Source organism: Mesocricetus auratus, unplaced genomic scaffold (assembly GCF_017639785.1).
Source record: "Mesocricetus auratus isolate SY011 unplaced genomic scaffold, BCM_Maur_2.0 Super-Scaffold_100676, whole genome shotgun sequence".
Lineage (NCBI taxonomy): Eukaryota > Metazoa > Chordata > Mammalia > Rodentia > Cricetidae > Mesocricetus > Mesocricetus auratus.
The window spans coordinates 101,281,322-101,305,607 of record NW_024429266.1 but is presented as its reverse complement, the minus strand read 5'-3'; the positions used below and the strand labels follow the sequence as shown (position 1 = coordinate 101,305,607).

The 24,286-nt window shown below is 39.8% G+C and overlaps 1 protein-coding gene across 1 annotated transcript in view; it reads left to right on the top strand.

Annotated features, from left to right (window-relative positions):
• The window catches only part of LOC101824207 (vomeronasal type-2 receptor 116-like), a 43,258-nt gene extending 22,210 nt beyond the window's left edge, over positions 1–21,048 (top strand). The window contains exons 3-6 of the mRNA XM_005083434.1: positions 4,436–5,242; positions 7,000–7,227; positions 8,690–8,813; positions 20,120–21,048. Of these exons, the coding sequence (XP_005083491.1) occupies positions 4,436–5,242; positions 7,000–7,227; positions 8,690–8,813; positions 20,120–21,048 (2,088 nt within the window). The remainder of the gene's footprint in view (positions 1–4,435; positions 5,243–6,999; positions 7,228–8,689; positions 8,814–20,119) is intronic.
• The last annotated feature ends 3,238 nt before the right edge of the window (positions 21,049–24,286 follow it).

Here is a 24,286-nt window from a genome sequence, read left to right as displayed (position 1 = left end):
TGATTAGCATTTCCCTAATGGCTAGGGATATTGACCACTTTCTTAAATGCCTCTCAGCCATTTTATGCTCCTCTACTGATAGTTCTCTATTAGTTCTGTAGCCCACTTTTTAATTGCATCCTTTGGTGTTTTGGAGACTTGCTTCTTGAGTTCTTTGTAAATTTTAGAGATCAGCCCTCTGTCAGATGTGGGCTTACTGAATATCTAATTTTTCCCATTCTGTGGGCTGCCTTTTTGTCTTGTTGACTGTGTGTTTTCCATTACAGAAGCTTCTCGGTTTCAGGAGGTCCCATGTGTTAATTGTTGATCTCAGTGTCTGTGCTACTGGTGTTATGTTCAGGAAGCATTCTCGTGTACCAGTTCATTCCAGGGTATCTCCCATTTCTCTTCTAAGAAGTTCAGTGTGAATAGATTTATGTTGAGGTCTTTGATCCATTTGGACTTAAGTTTTATGCATGGTGATAGACATGGATCTGTAGACATTCTTCTACTTGCCAGCATCCAGTTATGCCAGCACCATTTGTTAAAGATGCTTTCTTTTGTCCATTGTATATTTTTAGCTTCTTGGTCAAAGTAGGAGTTCTCTGGTAGAGCTGATCTTGTATCCTGCCACTTTGTTGAAGGTGTTTATCAGCTGTAAGAGTTCCCTGGTAGAGTTCTTTGGGTCACTCATGTAAACTAGCATATCATCTGCAAATAGTGAAAGTTTGACCTCTTCCTTTCCAATTTGTATCCCCTTGATCTCCTTTTGTTGTCTTACTGCTCTAGCTAGAACATCAAGGACAATATTGAAGAGGTATGGAGAGATTGGGCAGCCTTGTATTGTTTCTGATTTTAGCAGAATCTCGTTGAGTTTCTGTCCATTCAGTTTGATGTTGGCTGTTGGTTTGTGTGTATATAGCTTTTATTATGTTTAGGTATGTTCCTGATATCCCATACCTCTCCAAGACCTTTATCATGAAGGGGTGTTGGATTTTGTCAAAGGCTTTTTCAGCATCTAGTGAGATGGTCATGTGCTTTTTGTTTCTCAGCTTGGTTATATGGTGGATTACATTGATGGATTACATTGATGAACCATCCCTGCATCCCTGGGATGAAACTGACTTGATCGTGGTGAATGATTACTTTGATGTGTTCTTGGTCCAATTTGCCAGTATTATATTGAGTAACTTTGCATCAATGTTCATGAGATGATACTGGTCTGAAGTTCTCTTTCCTAGAAGAGTCTTTGTGTGCCTTGGGTATCAAGGTTATTGAAGCCTTGTAAAAAGAGTTTGGCAAAGATCCTTCTGCTTCTATTGCATGGAACTTTGAGAAGAATTGGTATAAGCTGTTCTTTGAATTTCTGGTGGAATTCTGCACTGAAGCCATCTGGCCCTGGGCTTTTTTTTTGGTTGGGAGACACTTGATGAGTGTTTCTATTTCCATAGGGGTTATAGGTTTATTTAAATTGCTTATCTGTTCTTGTTTTATTTTTGGCAAGTGATAGCTATCCAGAAAATTGTCCATTTCCTTTAAATATTTGTTGTTTGTGAAGTGCAGGTTTTCAAAGCATGACCTGGTGATTCTCTGAATTTCCTCAGTATCTGTTGTTATGTGCCCCTTTTCATTTCTGATTTTTGTTAATTTGCATGTTCACACTCTGTCATTAAGTAAGTGTGGATAATGGTTTGTCTATCTTGTTGATTCTCTCAAAGAACCAACTCTTTGTTATATTGATTTTTTGGTATTGTTTTCCAAGTTTCTACTTTATTGCTTTCAACCCTCAGTTTGATTATTTCCTGGCATATACTCCTCCCAGATGAATTTGCTCCTTTGTGTTCTAGAGTTTTCAGCTGTGCTGTTAATTCTCTAGTGTAACTATTCTCCAGTTTCTTCATGTGAGCACTTAGTGCTATGAACTTCCCTCTTAGCACTGATTTCAAAGTGTCCCATAAGTTTGGGTATGTTGTGTCTTCATTCTGATTGTATTCTAGGAAGTCTTTAATTTCTTCTTTTATTTCTTCTTTGACCCAGGAATGGTGCAACTGTGCATTATTCAATTTCTATGAGTTTGTAGGGTTCCTGCAATTTGTGTTGTTGTTGAATTCTAATTTTAACACATGGTGGTCTGATAAGATGCATGGAGTTATTCCAAATTTTTTGTACCTGTTGAAGTTTGATATGTTGCCAAGTATGTGGTCGATTTTTGAGAAGGTTCCCTGTGGCGCTGAGAAGAAGGTATATTCTTTTTATTTGGATGGGATGTTCTATAGATGTGTGTTAATCCCAATTGGGTCATAACTTCTATTAGCTCCTTTGCTTCTTTGTTAAGTTTCTGTCTGGTAGTCCCGTCTAGTGGTGAGAATCGGGTGTTGAAATCTCCCACTATAAGTGTGTGGGGCTTTATATGTGATTTGAGTTTTAGTAATGTTTCTTTTACAAACATGGATGGATTTTTATTTGGGGCATAGATGTTCAGGATTGATACTTCATCTTGGTGGATTTCTCCTGTGATGAGTATGAGATGACCTTTTTCATCTCTTTTGATTGATTTTATTTTAAAGTCTAATTTGTTAGATATTAGGATTGCTACCCGCACTTGTTTCTTGGGTCCATTTGATTGGAAAATCTTTTCTCAACCCTTAACTCTGAGGTAATGTCTGTCTTTGAGGCTGAGGTATGTTTCTTGTATGCAGCAGAAGGATGGGTTCTGTCTTCAAATCCATTCTGTTTACCTATGTCTTTTTATGGGTGAGTTAAGACCATTAATATTGATGGATATTAATAACAATTGATTGCTCATTCTTGTTTTGGAATGGTTGGTGGTGGTGGAATTATGTGTGGATTTCCACCCTTTTTTTCTTTAGGCTGTTGGTAATGTGGGATTTTGTCATGGAATATCTTGCTTTCTCCATCCATAGTGATTGAAAGCTTTGCTGAGTATAGCAGTCTGGGCTAGCATCCATGGTCTCTTGGTGTTGGTAGAATATCTATCCAGGACCCTCTGGCGTTCAGAGTTTCCATGGAGAAGTTGGGTGGAATCTTTCCCTGAGGTCAGCACTTGGCATATTCCATTTCCTAATCCATTTATCTCCTTGAACACAGGATTTGACTCCATTTCACTTCCTGATGCTCTCTTTCTCCTCAAAATTTACATTTTGTAATTTACCCTGCTCAGATCGCCCCTTTTCATCAGAAACCTTTACAAGCATGAATACTAGTAACCGCAGGACAGAGTCTATACTAGGCTGTTTTGAGATTTCTGCTGCCAGTGAAATTAATCCTGAATTCTTCACTTTGGCTTCAAGCATACTCTTCTGACAAGGGCAAAAAGCAGCCAATTTCCTCACCAAAATATCACAAAGGAAATGATCTCCAGTCCTCACATTAATATTCTTCTCTTCTGAAACCCTTGAGTGAGCCACTCCCCCTGGTTCATCAGCTCACACTCAACACCACTGTCTCCCATGCTCCTACTAGTGTGACCTGTTAAGCAGCATTTACATTATTTAACTGCTTTTCTAATCCACAGCCCCAAAGTCCATATTACTCTGAACAAAAACACATTCAGATGTCTTACAGGCAATACCCCAGTCCCTGGGACCAGCTTCTGCCTTAGGGATTTTGTTGCTGTGAAGAGGCACCACTTCCTATGAGACTATAAGGGCCAATTACATTCAGATTGCCACAGGCTCCATATTGTATCCCCATGACTAAGAGTCTTCTCTAGGGTCACCCTTGTAGATTCCAGGGAGTTTCCATTACAGTAGGTTTCTACCTCACAACCCAATGCCCCCATGCATTACCCTGTGCAAGTGCACATGTTGATTCACCAGTTCAAAGTCACCAGACACGGCCTTGAGGAATTGAAACCTGGCCTGGGTTGGAGGGGCCATAGCATGACTGAGGCAGTGACAACTTTATTGGGAGCAATCAGACTTTTTACACCTTTGTCAGAAACAGAATATAATGGGAATTTCCAGGATCAATATAGTTGTGGTTGCCTGGATGCAATGAATTTTGCAATTTATACAAGGATACACCTATAAGACCAATTCTCCTGTCAAGCGTTCATTCTTCCTTGACTACTAAGGGAATATACAGAGAAACATAAAGCAGCCTGAACACTTGACTACCAGAAGGAATGCATTGGCCTCTCAGGAACTGCAAGTCACCTTGTGCCCAGGAGCTGTAGACTCCGACCTGAAAATCCTGGGGGCAGGCCAGGCCAGCTTCATGATCTCCCACAAATCCTGATCACATTTTCCCCTCCCTCCACTCCTCTTAACCCCTTTGCCCCCACACCTCTTCTCTACCCCAGAACCACTCCCCCTCCATTTCTCTTCGGAAAAAAGCAGGCCTCCCAGTGATATCAACAGAACACAGAACAACAAAATTGAGTTTTATTTTATAACAAAGTTCTTCCTCTTCTCTCTGATAATTTTCCCTTCAGCTTACTTTTGGGCCCTTTGATACTATCCTGAGTGACAGAGACCAATTTTCTTCGCTGTACCAGGTGGCCCCCAAAGACACATTCCTGACACTGGGCATGGCCTCTTTGATGATTCATTTTCATTGGACCTGGATAGGACTGTTCATTGCAGATGACCACAAAGGCTCCCAGATTCTATCAGACTTGAGAAGAGAGATGGACAAAAATGGAGTCTGCATAGCATTTGTGGAAATGATCCTAGTCAGCAGGGGATCGATTCTGCCCAGACCCTGGAAAAATCAGGTGCAGATACTGGAATCATCAGCAAATGTGATTATTATTTATGGGGACACTGATTCTCTGTTGAGCTTAATAGTAAATATTAAGCAGAAGTTAGTCACATGGAAAGTCTGGATCCTGACCTCACACTGGGATGCTTCCAAATTTGATGATTATTTCATGTTAGATTCCTTGCATGGGGCTCTTATTTTTTCACACCAATATGGTGAGATTGCTAATTTTACAGATTTTATCCAGACAGCCAACCCTTCCAAATACCCAGAAGACATTTACCTTCATGTATTGTGGCAAATGTTCTTCAACTGCTCATTTTCAAGGAAGAAATGTAAAATATTGGGTAACTGTCTGCCCAATGCCTCCTTGGAATTCTTGCCTGGGAATATATTTGACATGACCATGAGTGAAGAGAGTTACCATGTGTACAATGCTGTTTATGCTGTGGCCCACAGTCTCCACGAGATGACTGGCAATCAAGTACAAGCTCAACCAAGTACAAATGGGAACGAGATGGTATTTTTCCCCTGGCAGGTAATGCCCCTTCTGTAGTACTGTTAACAACAGCAGTGTGACACCCTGAGGGTTTATAAAGGTATTCAGATTAGGCAATTCATATTTCAGATTATTTTGTCAAAAATTCATAAGAAAGCCTTATATTTTTCAGGCTACTAACCAATGAAATTGATTGCCTGCTTATCAATGAAAACACAAGTGTCTGCATCTATGATGAACAGGATGCTGCTACAAGGAGGAAATCTTTCATATCAATATATAGTTGAAATTATAAAAAAATCCTCACAATCCTCACATATTAAAACCCATATATCCCCAGACATTTCTCATGAAATAAATGAATATGTAATAATTGATTGACAAAATGGTACTGAGCACTAATGGAGCAGTTATGTAAATGATCACTCAAAATGACCCAAGACCATTATATGCTACTGTGTTCTGCAGAAGGGATAACTGCTGTGAAGTGTGTGAGACCCCATCTGTATCAGCCAGTTAGCTAGCTATCCTGATTTTTTTTCATTCATTAGGGACTAGAACCCCTGTAACCACATATTACTTCCTTCCTTATTTATTGTTACAGTATTATTCTGTCAACTTGTTTTCAAAATGCTGGCAGGATTTTTTAGAACTTTTCTTAAGTAGAAATGAGTGCATTTTTCAACAAAAGAATCAAAACATCAAGTATAAACTAAAAGGGGCGTCTGAGCTGACGCCTCCTTCCATCAGAACTGAGAAAATCTATCTCCAAAGTAGCTTCTGGTTTTCTGTTTTACATAATTCCAATTCTATTCAGTACATTATATAAATTAAATGCATTTGTTTACATAATTGTACAATTCTTTTTTGTAATAATAAATATCCCACAATTTGATGTCTAAACAATATAATTAAATATAAAAACCTTCATACAATTTTTATACAGTTAAACTCTATGTCTTAATTTAGGGTTTCTATTGCTGTAACAAAGGGCCATGACCAAAATGCAAGTTGGGAGCAAAGGGTTTATTAGGCTTACACTTCTGTGTGTCAGGACAGGAACTCTAACAGGGCTAGAGCCTGGAGGCAGATGCTGATGCAGAGAGACCTTGAAGGAGAGTACTTGCTTCCCATGACTTGTTCAGTCTGCTTTTTTGTTTGTTTGTGATTTTGGTTTTGTGATACAGGGTTTCTCTGTGTAGCTTTGGAGCCTGTCCTGGAACTAGCTCTTTTAGACCAGGCTGGTCTTGAACTCACAGAGATCCACCTGCCTCTGCCTCCCAAGTGCTGGGATTAAAGGCATGTGCCACCACCACCACCACTGGGCCACAGCCTGCTTTTTTATAGAACCCAGTACCACCAGCCCAAGGATGGTATCACCCACCGTGGACTGGCCCTCCCCCACTGATCACTATTGAGAAAATGCCTTCCAGCTGGATCTCATCAAGGCATTATTTCCTCAACTGAGTTTCCTTCCTCTCTAATGACTCTAGCCTGTGTCAAGTTGACACACAAAACCAGCCAGTACACGCTAAATACTTCCAAATTTTACTTGGGTATGTTTATCTTTCCAAGAAAGTTGGAATGTGTCTCAATATATATTCCTAACTTAGGAGTGCTTGGTTCTAAGACTTCTCTTGAAACTGACCAACATCTGAGGAACATAATTATGCTTCCATTCTTGATACCTGTGTTCAAGTTGCTTTTGACATCAGGGATCAAAGTCAGTGAAAATCCACTTCTATCTCTGGTTCAGTTACACCTCTATTTACCATACCATCATGCCTCTCTTTTAGCTTCATCCTTTTCTGAAGAACAGCCAACTAAACAGCCACACTGGCCATGATGTGGATCTGGACTGGAAAAGGAAATCAGATGTAGAATATGATGTTGTCAACTTTTGGAATTTCCCAAAAGGTCTTGGGCTAAAAGTCAAAGTCGGGACATTTTCTACAAATACTCCCCAGGGACAACAATTTTCTTTATCTGAGAACATGATACAGTGGCCCCAAGTCTTTACAGAGGTGGGTTGAAAATAACAAAATATGTTTCTGAGAGTCATGATACTTCATTGCTCCATCAGGGCCCATCCATATACACATAATGACTACCAATATAAAGAACTGAAAAAGTATAAAGAATTGTCTCGTTACTAGATTCTCCTGAGTGGACCTAATTATTTTCAAATTTGTTCATTTATTCTATAACAGAATCTAGTTCAGTATGATCTCCTATTAGTCATATGTCAACTTGACACAACTCATTTGGAAAGAAGGAATCACAGTAGGTCAAATACCCCCATCAGGCTTGCAGCCTGTGGTATATTTTTTTAATTATTGATGGGAGAAGGCCTAGCTCATTGTGAGTGGTGCCATCTCTGGGCAGGTGGTCCTGGTTGTTACAAGAAAGCAGGCTGAGCCAACCATAAGGAGAAATCCAGTAAACAGCACTTCCTCATGTTCTCTGCATCATTTCCAGCTTCCATTGTCTGCTCTGAGTTTTGGTTCTGACATCCCTGGATGATGTACTACAAGCTGTACAAAAAAATTAATCCCAATTTCTCCCAAAGATTGTCTTATCAGATCAATAGAAAACCCTAACTAATGGTTGCTACAAATCAACCTAACAAAAGATTTATTTTGATTCTTAACTTGGAATGTTACCATACATGATCAGTTGATCATGTGATTTTATGCCTCTGCCAAGTCAGGAGAGCATGATGCAAATTTGTATCTGTGTTCATTGTTTTTGCTGCTTCAAAAATATTCTCTTACAAAATGAATGTAAGGGAATTTTGCTTGTCTCACAGCATGAGAGTGCATCCTGTCACTACAGGAAGCCATGATTCTAGGAGATAAAGGCAGCTGGTCAGTTTGCATCAACAGTCAAGAAGCAGAGATTTCTGTTTGCCGCTGTTCACATTTTTTTCCTCCTTTGCATTTTTTCAGGAACCAAGACCAGTGACATTATTTCTTGTGTCTTCCTACCTCAACTAGCCTAATTTATAAGATCTGTTATAGTAATATTTTGAATCCTGTAATATTGACAATATTAACAATCATCATTGAAAAAAATCTATTTACTTTCAAAGTCAGAAGCCCTGATTTTGAATCTGTAATATTGACACTATTAACAATCATCATTGAAAAAAATCTATTTACTTTCAAAGCCAGAATCCCCAAAGACAACACAGGTTTGAAATCTCTGTAATCTCTATAATCGCTTCCTGGATGTGCTACCAAAGACATAAATATTTTCCTTTTTGTCCTCACCTTATAATTTTTCTACAATTTTCCAACAAATTCATGCCTCAGGGCATTGACCACATGGGCCTATGTATGTAATGCTCTAGTAGTAACAATACAATTATCTTCATATATAAATATTAAAGTTATCGTATTAGTGATTCTGAATTTTAAAACACTATTTTGGAGACTCAATTTTAAAAACTGAAGCATTTGCTAACATTTATTTCATTTTTCTCAGATTCCTCAATCTGTGTGTAGTAAGAGCTGTCCTCCCGGATTCAGGAAAAAGACCCAGGAGGGCAAGCCTGCCTGTTGCTTTGACTGCATCCCTTGCCTAAAGAATGAGATTTCCAATGAGTCAGGTAAATGTCAATCATACAGAGAACATTCCCACCAGTTCATTTATTTGTTATCTAAGAAAGGGGCAAACATGGGTTAGGGAACTTCCTTCCAGCTGTTACTAAATCACAGGTTGCAGTACATTTTGTTTCCAGTAAAATTACATACTCTTGCCAGGTGGTAGTGGCACACACCTTTAATCCAAGCACTTGGGAAGCAGAGGTAGATGGATCTCTTTGAGTTTGAGGCCAGTCTGGTCTACAGAGTGAGTTCCAGGACAGCGGACAGCCTCCAAAACAATACTGAGAGACCCTGTCTCAAAAAAAAGAAAAAAAGAAAAGAACAAGGGAGGGGAGATGTGAGCCTGCACCCCTGTCTCAGGCCCAACTTCTGCTTACACACTCTGGGATATTCTAGACTGGGAAGTTCAGGCAGGTCGAGTCACCCCCAGGGGATCAAGGAACCTCAAGTCTACTGATATCACTGGAATATTCCCGTTCCTACCCATGGGGAGAAGGAATGTGTCAGGTACACCTGCACCAATGTGAGACCCATCAGAGTATTGGACTTGATTACACCCACCAGAAGTGAACCTTGAACCTGTAACTAGCAGGAAAGGAAAAGATCCCACCTGCACCCACTGGAAGAAGGGATGGGAAGACAATAATAAGAACACATTCAACAACAGAAAAACCAATATGAAACAACCAGAGTCTAGGGACTCTACACCACCAAGACCTGAACATCCCAACACAGATGAAGCAGAATGGCCTTAAACACAACTTCATGAAGATGATAGAGACCCTAAGAGAGGAAATAAGAAAATCCTTTTAAAAAATGGAAGACAAGACAAACCAAAAGTTGCAAGGAACAAGGAACAATTCAAACAGTGCAAGGTTTGAAAGCAGAAACAGAGACAGTGAAAAATATAGTCTGAGGGAATGCTGGAATTAGAAAAGATGGGTAAACAAACAGGAACTACAGATGCAAGCACAACCAACAGAATACAAGGGATAGCAGAGAGAATCTCGGGAGTGGAAGATACAAGAGGAGAAAATAGATTCATTAGCCAAAGAATGTTAAGTCCAACAAATCCCTAACACAAAATATCTGGAAAATATGGGACACCACGAAAAGGCCAAATCTAAGAATAATAACTGTAGAAGAAGGTGAAGAAACCCACCTCAAGGGGGCAGAAAACATATTCAACAAAATCATAGAAGAAAACTTTTCAAACCTAAAGGAAGACATGCCAATGAAAGTAAAAGAAGCTTACAGAACACCAAATAGAGTGGACCACAAAAGAGAAATCCCCTTGCCACATAATAATCAAAACAATAATCATACAGAATAAAGAATATTAAGTACAGCAAAAGAAAAAGGCCAAGTGACATATAAAGAACCACAAAAAAAGTCCCCTCGCCACATAATAATCAAGACCCCAAGCATACAGAATAAAGAAAGAATACTTAGAGCAGCTAAGGAAAAAGTTCAAATAACATATAAAGGCAAATTTATCAGAATTATACCTTACTTCTCCATGGAAACTCTGAAGGCCAGAAGGTCCTGGAGAGACCACAGATGCCAGCTCAGAATACTATACCCAGGAAAGCTTTCAATCACTATAGAAGGAGAAAAGAAGATATTCAATGACAACACCAGATTTAAACAATACATATCCACAAATCCAGCCCTATAGAAAGTTCTGGGAAAAAATTCCAACCCAAGGACCTTAACTACAACCAGAAAAACATAGGCAATAGACAATCCCACTTTACCAAACACCAAAAGAAAAAAGGGATGAAAATACACACACAATTCCACCAATGACAACAACTCCAAAACAAATAAAAATGAGCAATCAATGATCATCAATATCCCTCAATATTAATGGTCTTAATTGAACCATAAAAAGACACAGGCTAACAGAATGGATTCGAAGACAGAACCCATCCTTCTGCTGCATACAAGAAACACACCTCAGCTTCAAAGACAGACAGAGTTAAGGGTTGGGAAAAGATTTTCCAATCGAATAGACCCAAGAAACAAGTGGGGGCAGCAATCCTAATATGTAGCAAATTAGACTTTAAACTAAATTCAATCAAAAGAGATGAAGGAGATAATTTCATACTCATAACAGGAGAAATCCACCAAGATGAAGTCTCAATTATGAACATCTATGCCCCAAATACAAAGGCACCCACATTCGTAAAAGAAACATTACTAAAATTCAAATCACACATCAAACCTCACACACTTGTAATGGGAGACTTCAACACTCCACTCTCACCACTAAACTGGACCACCAGACAGAAACTTAACAAAGAAGCAAAGGAACTAATAGAAGTTATGACCCAATTGGGTTTAACAGACACCTACAGAACATCCCATCCAAATAAAAAAGTATACCTTCTTCTCAGAGCCACATAGAACCTTCTCAAAAATCAACCACATACTCGGCAACACACCAAACTTCAACAGGTACAAAAAATTGGAAAAATTCTATGTATCTTATCAGACCACCATGCCTTAAAGTTAGAATTCAACAACAACACAAATTGCAGAAACCCTACAAACTCATGGAAATTGAACAATACTCAATTGCATCACCCTTGGGTAGAGGAAGAAATTAAAGGCTTCCTAGAATTCAATGAATGAAGACACCACATACCCAAACTTATGGGACACTTTGAAAGCAGTGCTGTGCTAAGAGGAAAGTTCATAGCACTAAGTGCCCACATGAAGAAACTGGAGGATAGTCACACTAGAGAATTAACAGCACAACTGAAAGCTCTAGAACACAAAGAGACAAATTCACCCAGAAGGAGTAGACTCCAGGAAATAATCAAATTGAGGGCTGATATCAATAAACGAGAAACTAGGAAAACAATACAAAGAATCAATGTAATGAAGAGTTGGTTCTTTGAGAAAAATCAATGAGATAGACAAACCATTGCCCAAACTTACCAAATGACAAAGTGTGAACATGCAAGTTAATAAAATCAGAAATGAAAAAGGGGACATAACAATGGACACTGAAGAAATCCAGAGAATCTTCAGGTCATACTTTGAAAACCTACACTCCACAAAAAACGAAAATTTAAAGGAAATGGACAATTTTCTGGACAGATATCACTTGCCAAAATTAAATCAAGAACAGATAAGCAATTTAAATAGAAGCAGTCATCAAAAGGCTCCCAACCAAAAAAGCCCAAGTTCAAATTGCCTCAGTGCAGAATTCTACCAGAAATTCAAAGAATAGCTTATACCAATTATCCTAAAAGTTTTTGATGCTATAGAAGGGTCTTTGCCAAACTCTTTTTACAGGACTTCAACAACCTCAATACCCAAGCCACATAAAGACACAACTAAGAAAGGAAACTTCAGGCCAATATCCCTAATGAATATTGATGTAAAAATACTCAATAAAATACTGGCAAATAGGATTCCAGAAAACTCAGTCACCATGATCAAGTGTGTTTCATCCCAGAGATGCTGGGATGGTTCAACATATGAAAATCCAACATGCTGAGTTACGAAAATTACATGATCATCTCATTAGATGCTTAAAAAGGATTTGACAAAATCCAACACTACTTCATGATAAAGGTCCTGGAGAGATCAGTGATAACAGCAACATACCTAATCTTGATAAAAGCAATATGCAGCAAACCAACAGCCATCATCTAAATAAATGGACAGGAACTCAATGAGATTCTACTAAAATCGGGAACAAGACAAGGTTGTCCACTCTCTCCATACCTCTTCAATATTTTCCTTGAAGTTCTAGCTAGAGCAATATGACAACAAAAGGAAATCAAGGGGCTACAAATTGGAAAGGAAGAGGTCAAAACTTTCCCTATTTACAGATGATATGATAGCCTACAAAACTGACCCAAAAAACTCTACCAGAGAACTCCTACAGGTAAAAAATACCTTCAGAAAAGTGGCAGGACACAAGATCAACTCAAGAAAATCAGTAGCCCTACTATATACAGACAACAAGAGGGTTGAGAAATAAATCAGAGAAGCATCAACATTTACAATTGCCACAAACAACATAAAGAAACCATGGGGTAATGCTAATCAAACAAGTGAAAGACCTAGAAAGAACTTTGAGTCTTTAAAGAAAGAAATTAAGGAAGACACCAGTAAATGGAAAGATCTCCCATGCTCTTGGATAGGTAGGATTATCATAGTAAAAATGGCAATCTTGTCAAAAGCAATCCTCAGATTCAATGCAATCCCCATAAAAATCCCAGCACAATTCTTCACAGACATTGAAAGAACAATTCTCAACTTTATATGGAAAAACAAAAGACCCAAGATAGCCAAAACAACACTGTTCAACAATCAACATCCAGAGGCATCAGCATCCCTGGCTTCAAGCACTATTATAGAGCTGTAGTCCTGAAAACAGCTTGGTATTGGCACAAAGATAGACAGGTAGACCAATGGAATTGAATTGAACACACCGATATTAACCCACACACATATGAACACTTGGTTTTTGACAAAGAAGATAAAATTATACAATGGAAAAAAGGAATCATCTTCAACAATTGGTGCTGGCATAACTGGATGCTGGATGTAGAAGACTGCAGATAGATCCATATCTATCACCATGCACAAAACTTAAGTCCAAATGAATCAAAGCATAAATCCAGTCACACTGAACCTCTTAAAAGAGAAATTTGGAGGTACCCTTGAATGAATTGGTACTGGAGACTGCCTCCTGAACATAACTCCAGTAGCACAGACACAGAGATTGACAATTAATAAATGGAACCTCCTAAAACTGAGAAGCTTCTGTAAAGTAAAGGAAACAGTCAACAAGACAAGAAGGCAACCAACAGAGTGGGAAAAGGTATTCACCAACCCCACATCTGACAGAGGGCTGATCTCCAAAATCTACAAAGAACTCAAGAAGCAAGTCTCCAAAACGGGAATCAGTCTACCACAAGACCCAGCAATTCCACTTAGACATATATCCAAAAGACGCACATTCATATAACATGGATGTCTGTTCACTATGTTCATAGCAGCATAATTTGTGATAGCCAGAACCTGTCAGCAACCTAGATGCCCCTCAACTGAAGAGTGGATAGAGAAAATGTGGTACATTTAAACAATGGAGTACTATTTAGTGGAAAAATACAGAGTCTTGAAATTTGCAGGCAAATGGAGGGCACTAGAAGAAACTATCCTGTGTGAGGTTATCCAGTCTCAAAAAGACAAACATGGTATGTGACTCACTCATATATGGATTTTAGACACAGATTAGGGGAGTACCATCCTACAATCCTACTGCCAGAGAGTCCGGGAAACTGAACCTTCAACCAATGACTGATGGAAGCAGAGGCAGATACCCACAGCTAAACACTGAGCTGAACTCAAGGAACCCAGTGATAGAAAGGGAGTACTGATGATCATAGGGGTCAAGACTGGGCTTGTTTAATCCACAGAAATAGCTGATCTGAACATGGTATATAGTCACTCATATATGGATTTTAAACATGGATCAGGGGAGTGTCAGCCTACAATCCCACTTCCAGAGAGTCTGGGAAACAAAAGCTTCATCCAGTGACTTATGGAAGCAGAGGCAGACAGCCACAGCTAAACACTGAACTGAACTCCTGGAACCCAGTGACAGAGAGGGAGGTTTGATGAGCAAAGGAGTCAAGACTAGGCTGGTTTAACCTACAGAAACAACTGACCTGAACAAGGGGGAACTCGTGAACCCCAGACTGATGGCTGGGTGGACAGCATGGGACTGATCCAGATGCCATGAATGTGGATGTCAGTGAGGAGGCCTAGGTAATCTGTGGGGCCTTGGGTAGCAGATCAGTATTCATCCCTGGCATACAAATGGGCTTTGGGTGGCCATCCCACACTTAGGGAGGCTCGCTAAGCCTGGACTCTTGGGAGAGAGCCTAGGCCATGCCCTGAACGAAATGGCAGACTCTGGAGATCCTCCAAGGAGGGCCTCACCCTCCCTGGGGACCAGAGTGGGGACTATGTGAGGGGCTAAGGGGCCTGGTGAGAGAGGCGGGGGAAGAAGAGAGGGAGAGGGATCTGGGATTGGCATGTGAAGCAAGCTTGTTTCTAATTTAAATTAAAAACTTCCTAAAATTCAATGAAAATGAAGACACAACATACCCAAACTTATGGGACACTTTGAAAGCAGTGCTAAGAAGAAAGTTCATAGCACTAATTGCCCACATGAAGGAACTGGAGAATAGTCACACTGGAGACTTAACAGCACAACAGAAAGCTCTAGAACAAAAAGAAGCAAACTCACCAGGGAGAAGTAGATGCCGGGAAATAACCAAACAGGGTTGAAATCAATAAAGAGTTGGTTCTTCGACAAAATCAACAAGATAGACAAAACTTTCTTTATCCAAACTAACAAAAAGGCAAAAAGAGAACATGCAAATTAACAAAATCAGAAATGTAAAAAGGGGACATACCAACAGATACTGGGGAAATCCAGAGAATCATCAGGTCATACTTTGAAAATGTGTACTCCACAAACTTCAAAAATTTAAAGAAAATAAACAACTATCCATTTAGATATCACTTACCAAAATTAAATCAAAAAAATAAGCAATTTAAACAGACCTATAACCCCTAACAAAATAGAAGCAGTCATCAAAAGTCTTCCAACCAAGCAAAATCCAGGACCAGATGGTTTCAGCACAGAATTCTACCAGAAATTCAAAGAAGAACTAATACCAATACTCTTCAAATAGTTCCACACAATAGAAGCAGAAGTATCATTGCCAAAGTCTTTTTATGAGGCTACAATTACCTTGGTACCAAAACCACACAAAGACACAATTAAGATAGAGAACTACAGACCAATCTCCCTCATGAACACTGATGCAAAAATACTCAATAAGATACTGACAAATGTCATCCAAGAACACATCAGAAAAATCATACACCATGATCAAATAGACTTCACCCCAGTGATGCAGGGATGGGTCAACATACAAAAATCCATCAGTGTAATCCACCATAAAAACAATCTAAAAAAGAAAACCACATGACCATTTCATTAGATGCTGAAAAAGCCTTTGACAAAATCATTCATAATAAAGGTCTTGGAGAGATCATGGATAACAGGAACATACCTAAACATAATAAAGGTAATAGACAGCAAACCCACAGCCAACATCATACTAAATGGGATTCCTCTAAAATCAGGAACAAGACAAGGTTTTCCACTCTCTCCATATCTCTTCAATATTGTACTCGAAGTTCTTGCTAGAGCATAAGACAACAAATAGAGATCAAGCAAATACAAATTGGAAAGGAAGAGGTCGAACTTTCACTATTTGCAGATGATATGATAGTCTACATAAGTCACCCAAAGAATTCTACCAGGGAACTCGTACAGCTGGTAAACACCTTCAGCAAAGTGTCATGATACAAAATTAACTCAAAATTCAGTATCCCTACTGTATGTAGACAATAAATGTACTGAGAAAAAACCAGAGAAATGTCACACTTTACAATAACCACAAACAACATAAAATATCTTGGGGTAACTCTAACCAAACAGGTGAAAGACATGTATGACAAGAACTTTGAGTCACTAAAAAAAGAAATTAAAGAAGATACCAGAAAATGGAAAGATCTCCCATGCTCTTGGATAGTAGGATCATCATAGTAAAAATGACAATCTTACCAAAATCAATCTACAGATTCAATGTAATCCTACCAAAATCCCAGCATCATAGACCTTGAAAGGACAATTCTCAGCTTTATATGGAAAAACAAAAGATCCAGGATAGTCAAAACAGCCCTGCACAATTAAGGAACTTCAGGAGGTATCACATCCCTGACTTCAAACTCTACTATAGAGCTATAGTAAGGAAAACAGCTTGGTGTTGGCACAAAAATAGACAGGTAGATCAATGGAATACAGTTGAAGACCATGATATTATACCATACAGCTATGAACACCTGATATTTGACAAAAAAAGCTAAAACTGTGCAACGGGAAAAAAGACAGCATCTTCAACAAATGGTGCTGGCATAACTGGATGCTGGCATGTAGAAGAATGCGGATAGATCCATGTCTATCGTCATGCACAAAACTTAAGTCCAAATAGATCAAAGACTTCAGCATCAATCCAGCTACACTGAACCTCTTAGAAGAGAATGTGGGAAGTACCCTTGAATGACTTGGTACAGGAGACTGCTTCCTGAACACAACACCAGTAGCACAGACACTGAGATCGACAATTAAAAAATGGGACCTCCTGAAAATGAGAAGCTTTTGCAAGGCAAAGGACACAGGCAACAAGACAAAATGACAGCACACAGAATGGTAAAAGATATTACCAACCCCACATCTGACAGAGGGCTTATCTCCAAAATTTACAAAGAACTCAAGAAGCAAGTCTCCAAAACACCAAAGGATCCAATTAAAATGTGGGGTGCAAAACTAAATAGAGAATTCTCAATAGAGAAGTTTAAAATGGCCGAGAGACACTTGGGAAAGTGCTCAACATCCTTAGCCATCAGGGAAATACAAATCAAAACATCTCTGAGATACCATCTTACTCCTGTCAGAATGGCTTAAATCAAAAAATACCAATGACAGTTTATGCTGGAGAGGATGTGGACAAAGAGGAACACTCCTCTACTGCTGGTGGGAGTGCAAACTCATACAGCCACTTTGGAAATCAGTATAGAGATTCCTCAGGAAAATGGGAATCAGTCTACCACAAGACCCAGCAGTTCCACTCTTAGGCATATACCCAAAAGATGCACATTCATACAACAAAAACATCTGTTCAACCATGTTCATAGCAGCATTGTTTGTAATAGCCAGAACCTGGAAGCAACCTAGATTCCCCTCAGCTGAAGAACGAATAGATAAAATGTGGTATATTTACACAATGGAGTATACTCAGTGGGAAAAAATCAACCAAATTTTGAAATTTGCAGGCAAGTGAATTAAACTAGAAGAAACCATCCTGAGTGAGGTAACCCAGTCACAAAAAGACAAACATGCATGTACTCACTCATATATGGATTTTAGACATAGAGCAAAGGATTACCAGCCTGCAATCCATACTGCCAGAAAAGCTAGGAAACAAGGAGGAACCTAAGAGAGACATACATGTTACCCCGGAGAAGGGGAAAAGGACAAGACTTCCTAAGCAAATTGGGAGTATACATGGGGAGGGAAGAGGGAGCTAGGAGAAAGAGAAGCAGAGAAGAAGAGGGGAGAAGAGGACATGAGGGAGCAGGAAGGTTGAGCTGGGGGAAAAATAGAGGAGATCAAGATAAGAGATACCACAATAGAGGGAGCCATTATAGGTTTAAAGAGAAATCTGTCACTTGGGAAACATCCAGAGATCTACAAGGATGACACCAACTAACAATCTAAGCAATAGTGGACAGGCTACTTCAAATGCCCTTCCCCGATAATGAGATTGATAACTACTTTATAAGCCATCCTAGAGCCTTCATCCAGCAGCTGATGGAAGCAGAAGCAGACACCCACAGCTAAACACTAAACTGAACTCCTGGAACCCAGTGACAGAGATGGAGGAGTGAGAAACAAAGGGGTCAAGACCAGGCTGGTGAAACCCACAGAAACAGCTGGCCCAAACAAAGGGGAGCTCATGGACCCAGACAGATAGCTAGGAAACCAGCATAGGACTGATCCAGACCCCCTGAATGTGGGTGTCAGTTAGGAGGCCTGAGCCGTCTATGGTACCTCTGGTAGTGGATCAGTATTTATCCTTGGTATATGAACGGACTTTGGGAGCCTCTTCCACATAGAGGGATACTGTTGCAGCCTAAACATATGTTGGAGGATCTAGACCCTGCTTCAAATGATAGGACAGACTTTGAAGATCCCTCGTGGAAGGCCTCCCCCTCCTTGGGAAGCAGAAAGGGGATGGGATATGGAGGCGGGAAGTAAGAGGGAACTGGGATTGGCATGTAACAGAAGCTTGTTTCTAGTTTAAAGGTCCAGAGCATGTGAGAAGGGATGCATATTTTCATGTGTAATAGGAAGACTGAAGCAACAGGGACTAGCAAGTTCTGGCAGGTTCGTGACTAAGGATGCCTATTTACTCCTGAAGCATTTTCATTAGAAAAATGTCACTGTGAAAATACTCTTCTTTGCATAATTCACCCTCATAAGAAGAACTTGCAAAATGTTATTTTGTTTTTTATAATTGGCATTCTTCCACAATGTAGGTAAGGCGATTCAGGTCTTCTTAGGAAATGCATTGAGACTGTGAAAATAAAGCATCTTATTAACTCAAACACTCGCAGCTTATGCATACTCTGTGTGTAGCGGGGGATAGATCCACATCCATGTTCCATTTGCACAAAGGCAGAACATGTCACCCACTACAACCAAATCCTACATGACTATAGATTACGAGCTAGACTTTGTAATAATATGTAAGTCAAAGGAGGGACTAATATGTTAGGCACTTTAAAATTGAATCTATTACCCATCAAACACAGTAGAATAAACTAATCTATCTTTAAAGGATAATGATTGATTGAATATAAGGTAATTTGCAGAGTTTGCACATTGCATGCCTTTAACAAGTAAGACATGTAGTCTACATACGAAGCATTCATTATGTGCTAGGACAGGCGGCAAAAAAAAAGTGCTAAAGACAGAGGAGTGGGAGTAACAGTGGTGAGAGAAATGAAGGTAGAGTGTAAAATTACAACTTTAGAAGGCGAAGGTGAGAGGGAGAGCTAAAGAAAACAGCAGGAAAAATAAACAATATTCATGAAGAGAAAGTTGCCTACTAAAAGAATCAGTTTCTTATGTTAAAATGTTCATTGACAATGATAACATTGAAACATCTTTGGAAAGAAATGTAGTACAGAAATATTTACACTATTACCAAATTGAAAAATGAATGGGTGAAATTGGAGAACACGTGCATTTTGTGATTATAGGTATATAAGTTTGAGAACATCATGAAAAGAAAGTGATTTCAAAGGACACTCTCTGTTGCACTGAATTCCCACGTCTTTCAAGTACACAGATGTACTTTATAAAAGGCAATGTCAGAGCCAATCTACAAAACAGACACAACAGTGTCACTCAGTGTGAAGAAACCATATGAGCAACCAAAGAAAGAAAAAGCATTAACCTGTGGCACCATGAAGTAGAATGGATGTGTGAGTTTAGAATTACTCTCTAGAAAGTGCTTCTGGTACTTGAAACAAAGGGAGGCTGTTGGAGTCGGGTGCAGTGATCTAGTGTTGGTGACTGGCTTAGGGTAAAAGGAGAACACGAGGGTGCACTCATGATCAAATTCATTCCTTCTAGACATGGATCAATGTGAGAAGTGTCCAGTGGGTCACTATGCAAACCCAGAGAGGAACCACTGCCTACGTAAGTCTGTAGCCTTCCTGACCTATCATGACCTCTTGGGGAAGACACTCACTTTCACATCCCTGGGCTTCTCCTCACTCACAACTGTTGTTCTTGGGGTCTTTCTGAAGCACCGAGATACTCCCATTGTCAAGGCCAATAACCGAGCTCTCAGTTACGTCCTGCTCATTACTCTCACCTTCTGTTTCCTCTGTCCCTTGCTCTTCATTGGTCTTCCCAACACAGCCATCTGTATCCTGCAGCAGAGTGCATTTGGGTTTCTGTTCACTGTGGCTCTTTCTACTGTGTTGACCAAAACTATTACTGTAGTCATGGCCTTCAAGATCACTGCTCTGAGAAGTATAATGAGGTGGTTAATGATATCAAGGACTTCTAATGTCATCATTCCCCTCTGCACCCTTATCCAACTTGTTCTTTCTGGAATATGGCTGTTCACTTATCCCCCCTTTGTTGACAGAGATGATCATTCTGAACATACACACATTATCATCACCTGCAATAAGGGCTCATCTATTGCCTTCCACTGCATCCTGGGATATCTGGGACTCCTGGCCCTAGGGAGCTACCTTATGGCTTTCTTATCCAGGAATCTACCTAACACATTCAATGAAGCCAAGTACTTGGCTTTCAGCATGCTGGTGTTCTGCAGTGTCTGGATCACTTTTCTCCCTATCTACCACAGCACCAAGGGAAAGGTCATGGTGTCTATGGAAGTCGTCTCTATCTTGGCTTCCAGTGCAGGGATCCTGTGCCTTATCTTTGCACCTAAGTGTTATGTCATATTATTAAGGCCAGATAGAAATTCAGTTCATAACATCAAAGGTAAAACACATTCTAGAAGAAAAATCCCTCTTAAAACTTAGCTAATGGGGGAAGGGGTGGCATACATCCTTAATCCCAGCACCTTGGAGGCAGAGGAAAGCAGATCTCTGAGTTCCAGGCCCATTTTATCTACAGAGAGACTTCCAGGATAGCCAAAGCTATTAAATTTAGGAACCCTATCTAAAAAAAACAGTAGCTAATGTATTTCTCAAATTAACTGGAGATCTTGAGGCCTGTTATGCACCATTTTAACTTTAACAGTTACATGTAGTCTGTAATTTCGTGTTTGATGAAATGTTTATCATTTCTTCATTTGAATATTTTAGGCTTATTTTATTTTGTAGCAATCAGATTTTGCTTTTCAAAAAGTTTTTGCATTCTTGAGTTTTTATATCTATTATTACTCTTCTGTAGCTGAATAAATTTGCTCATGGAATGAAAATTTATACATTTTCTGCATGGATTATTCACATACTTTCATAATGTGAAAATCTGATTCTAATAAAGATTCATTTCTGCTATTAATAAGTGATGACAAATAGATTCAAGAGCTATATATGTTCTCATTAAGGATTTCAAAAAATCATTTTATGAGTCCCCTCAGGCCCCTGCCCTGTGCTTGAGGTTGAGTGGAGGCTCTGCTCTGGGCCCCAACTCCCGACATTCCCCAGCTTCTGTTTCCCTGGGTCTGCTCAGCACCTAGAGTGGACCCGTGCTGTCAGAAAGGATCACCCTGAGTCTGGCCACACCCTCAGTCTTCAGTACCCTCCAGAGCCCTCCCTGACCTTGAGTCTTCAGTACCCTCCGGCCTCTGCCCTGTGCTTGAGAGTTTCTTAGACCCACCTGCATCAATCGTGAGACCCATCGTAGTACCGGACATTCTTGAAAGCACTGGAAGAGAACCTTAGACCCAAACCCACCAGGAGAGGAAGAGACCCCGCCTGCATCCACTCAAAGAAGGGATGGGAAGACGACAGTGTAAGAACACACTCGGCAATAGAAAGACCAATATGACTCCACCAGAATCTAGAGACTCCACACCAGCAAGACTGGAAAAGCACAACACAGATGAAGCAAAAGACACAGACCTTAAAAATTACTTTAGGAAGATGACAGAGACCTTCAAAGATGAAACGAGAAAATCCCTTAAAGAAATGGAAGAGGCACAACTAGCCTAGGCCAGGGTACTGCGCACTGCAACTCTCAGCCCAGCAGGAGCCAGCCTGCCCAGAGTCTGCCAGGATCCAAGTTCCATTCTCCACCCACAGGACTGGCAAGGAAAGTGTGAGACTGTCTTCGGCCTGTATTCCGGTGCCCTGAGCAGAACCACCAGAGACCTGAGGACTGTGAACTGCGGATCCCATCCTGACAGGGTCCAGCCTACCTGAAGATTGCCAAGGTCCTGGTACTAAGACCACCTCCATCCACGCAAGAGGAAAGGCACCAGAGTACTGGACCTGCTCACACCCACTGGAAAGGAACCGTGGTCACATACCCACCAGGAGAGGAAGAGACTCCTTCTGCACCCACTGAAGAAATGATGAGAAGGAGACGATATAAAAACACACCCAGAAATGGAAAAACGAATATGACTACGCCAGAGTCTAGAGACTCTATACCCGCAAGACCTCAACAGTCCATTGCAGATGAAACAGATGAGAAAGACCTTAAAAACAAACTTCATGAAAAAGATAGAAGCCCTCTAAGAGGATATTGGAAAATCACTTAAAGAAATGGAAGAAAATACAAACCAAAAAGTGTAAAAATACAAGAAATGGAAGAAAACCTAAACCAAAAAATCCAAGAAATGCAAGAAAGAGAGGAAAAGACACAGCAAAAATTGCAAGAAGCAATTCAAAGAGTGCAAGAGTTGAAATCTGAAACAATAAGAAAAAACACAGTCTGAAGAAATGCTGGAAATAGAAAAAGGGAAAATGGTCAGGAACTACAGATACAAGCATAACCAACAGAATACAAGAGATGGAAGAAAGAATCTCAAGTGTTGAAGGTACAAAGAGGGAAATATATTCATCGACCAAAGAAAATCTTAAGTCCAACATATCCCTAACACAAAATATCCAGGAAATATGGGACACTGTGAAAAGACTAAACCTAAGAATAACTGGTATAAGCCAGGCGGTGGTGGTGCACGCCTTTAATCCCAGCACTCGGGAGGCAGAGGCAGGCGGATCTCTGTAGTTCGTGGCCAGGCTGGACCGACAGCCTCCAAAACAATACAGAGAAACCCTGTCTCGTAAAAACCAAAAAAAAAGAATAACTGGTATAGAAGAAGGTGAAGAAAACCACCTCAAAGGGGCAGAAAACATATTCAACAAAATCAGAGAAGAAACCTTTCCCAACCTAAAGAAAGACATGTCAATGAAGGTACAAATTTACAGAACACCAAATAGAGTGGACCACAAAAAAAAGAAATCCCCTCGCCACAAAATAATCAAGACCCCAAACATACAGATTAAAGAAAGAATAAGAACAACTAAGGAAAAAGGCCAAGTAACATATAAAGGCAAACCTAACATTTCCATGGAAACTCTGAAAGCCAGAAGGTCCTGGATAGGTGTTCTACCAACACTAAGAAACCATGGATGCCAGTCCAGACTTCTATACCCAGCAAAGCTTTCAATCACTATATATGGAGAAAACAAGATATTCCATAACAAAACCAGATATAAACAATACGGATCCACTAACCCAGCCCTACAGAAAGTCCAGGAAGGAAAACTCCAACCAAAGGAAGTTAACTACAACAAGAAAAACATAGGTAATAGATAATCCCACTTTACCAACCACTAAAAGAAAAAGGGGGTGAAAATCAACACACAATTCCAACAACAACAACTCCAAAACAAACAAAAATAAGCAATCAATGGTCATTAATATTGCTCAATATTAGTGGACTTAATTAGCCCATAAAAGGAACAGGCTAACAAAATGAATTCAAAGAAAGAACCTGACCTTCTGCTGCATTCAAGAAACACATCTCAACTTCAAAGACAGACATCATCTAAGAGTTAAGGGTTGGGAAAAGATTTTCCAATCAAATGGACTCAAGAAACAAGAAGGGGTACCGATCAGAATATCTAACAAATTAAATTTTAAACTAAAACAAATCAAAACAGATGAAGGAGGTCATTTCATAATCTTCACAGAAGATATCCACCATGATGAAGTATCAGTTCTGAACATCTATGCCCCAAATACAAAGGCACCCACATTCATAAAAGAAACATTACTAAAACTAAAATCACACATCAAACCTCA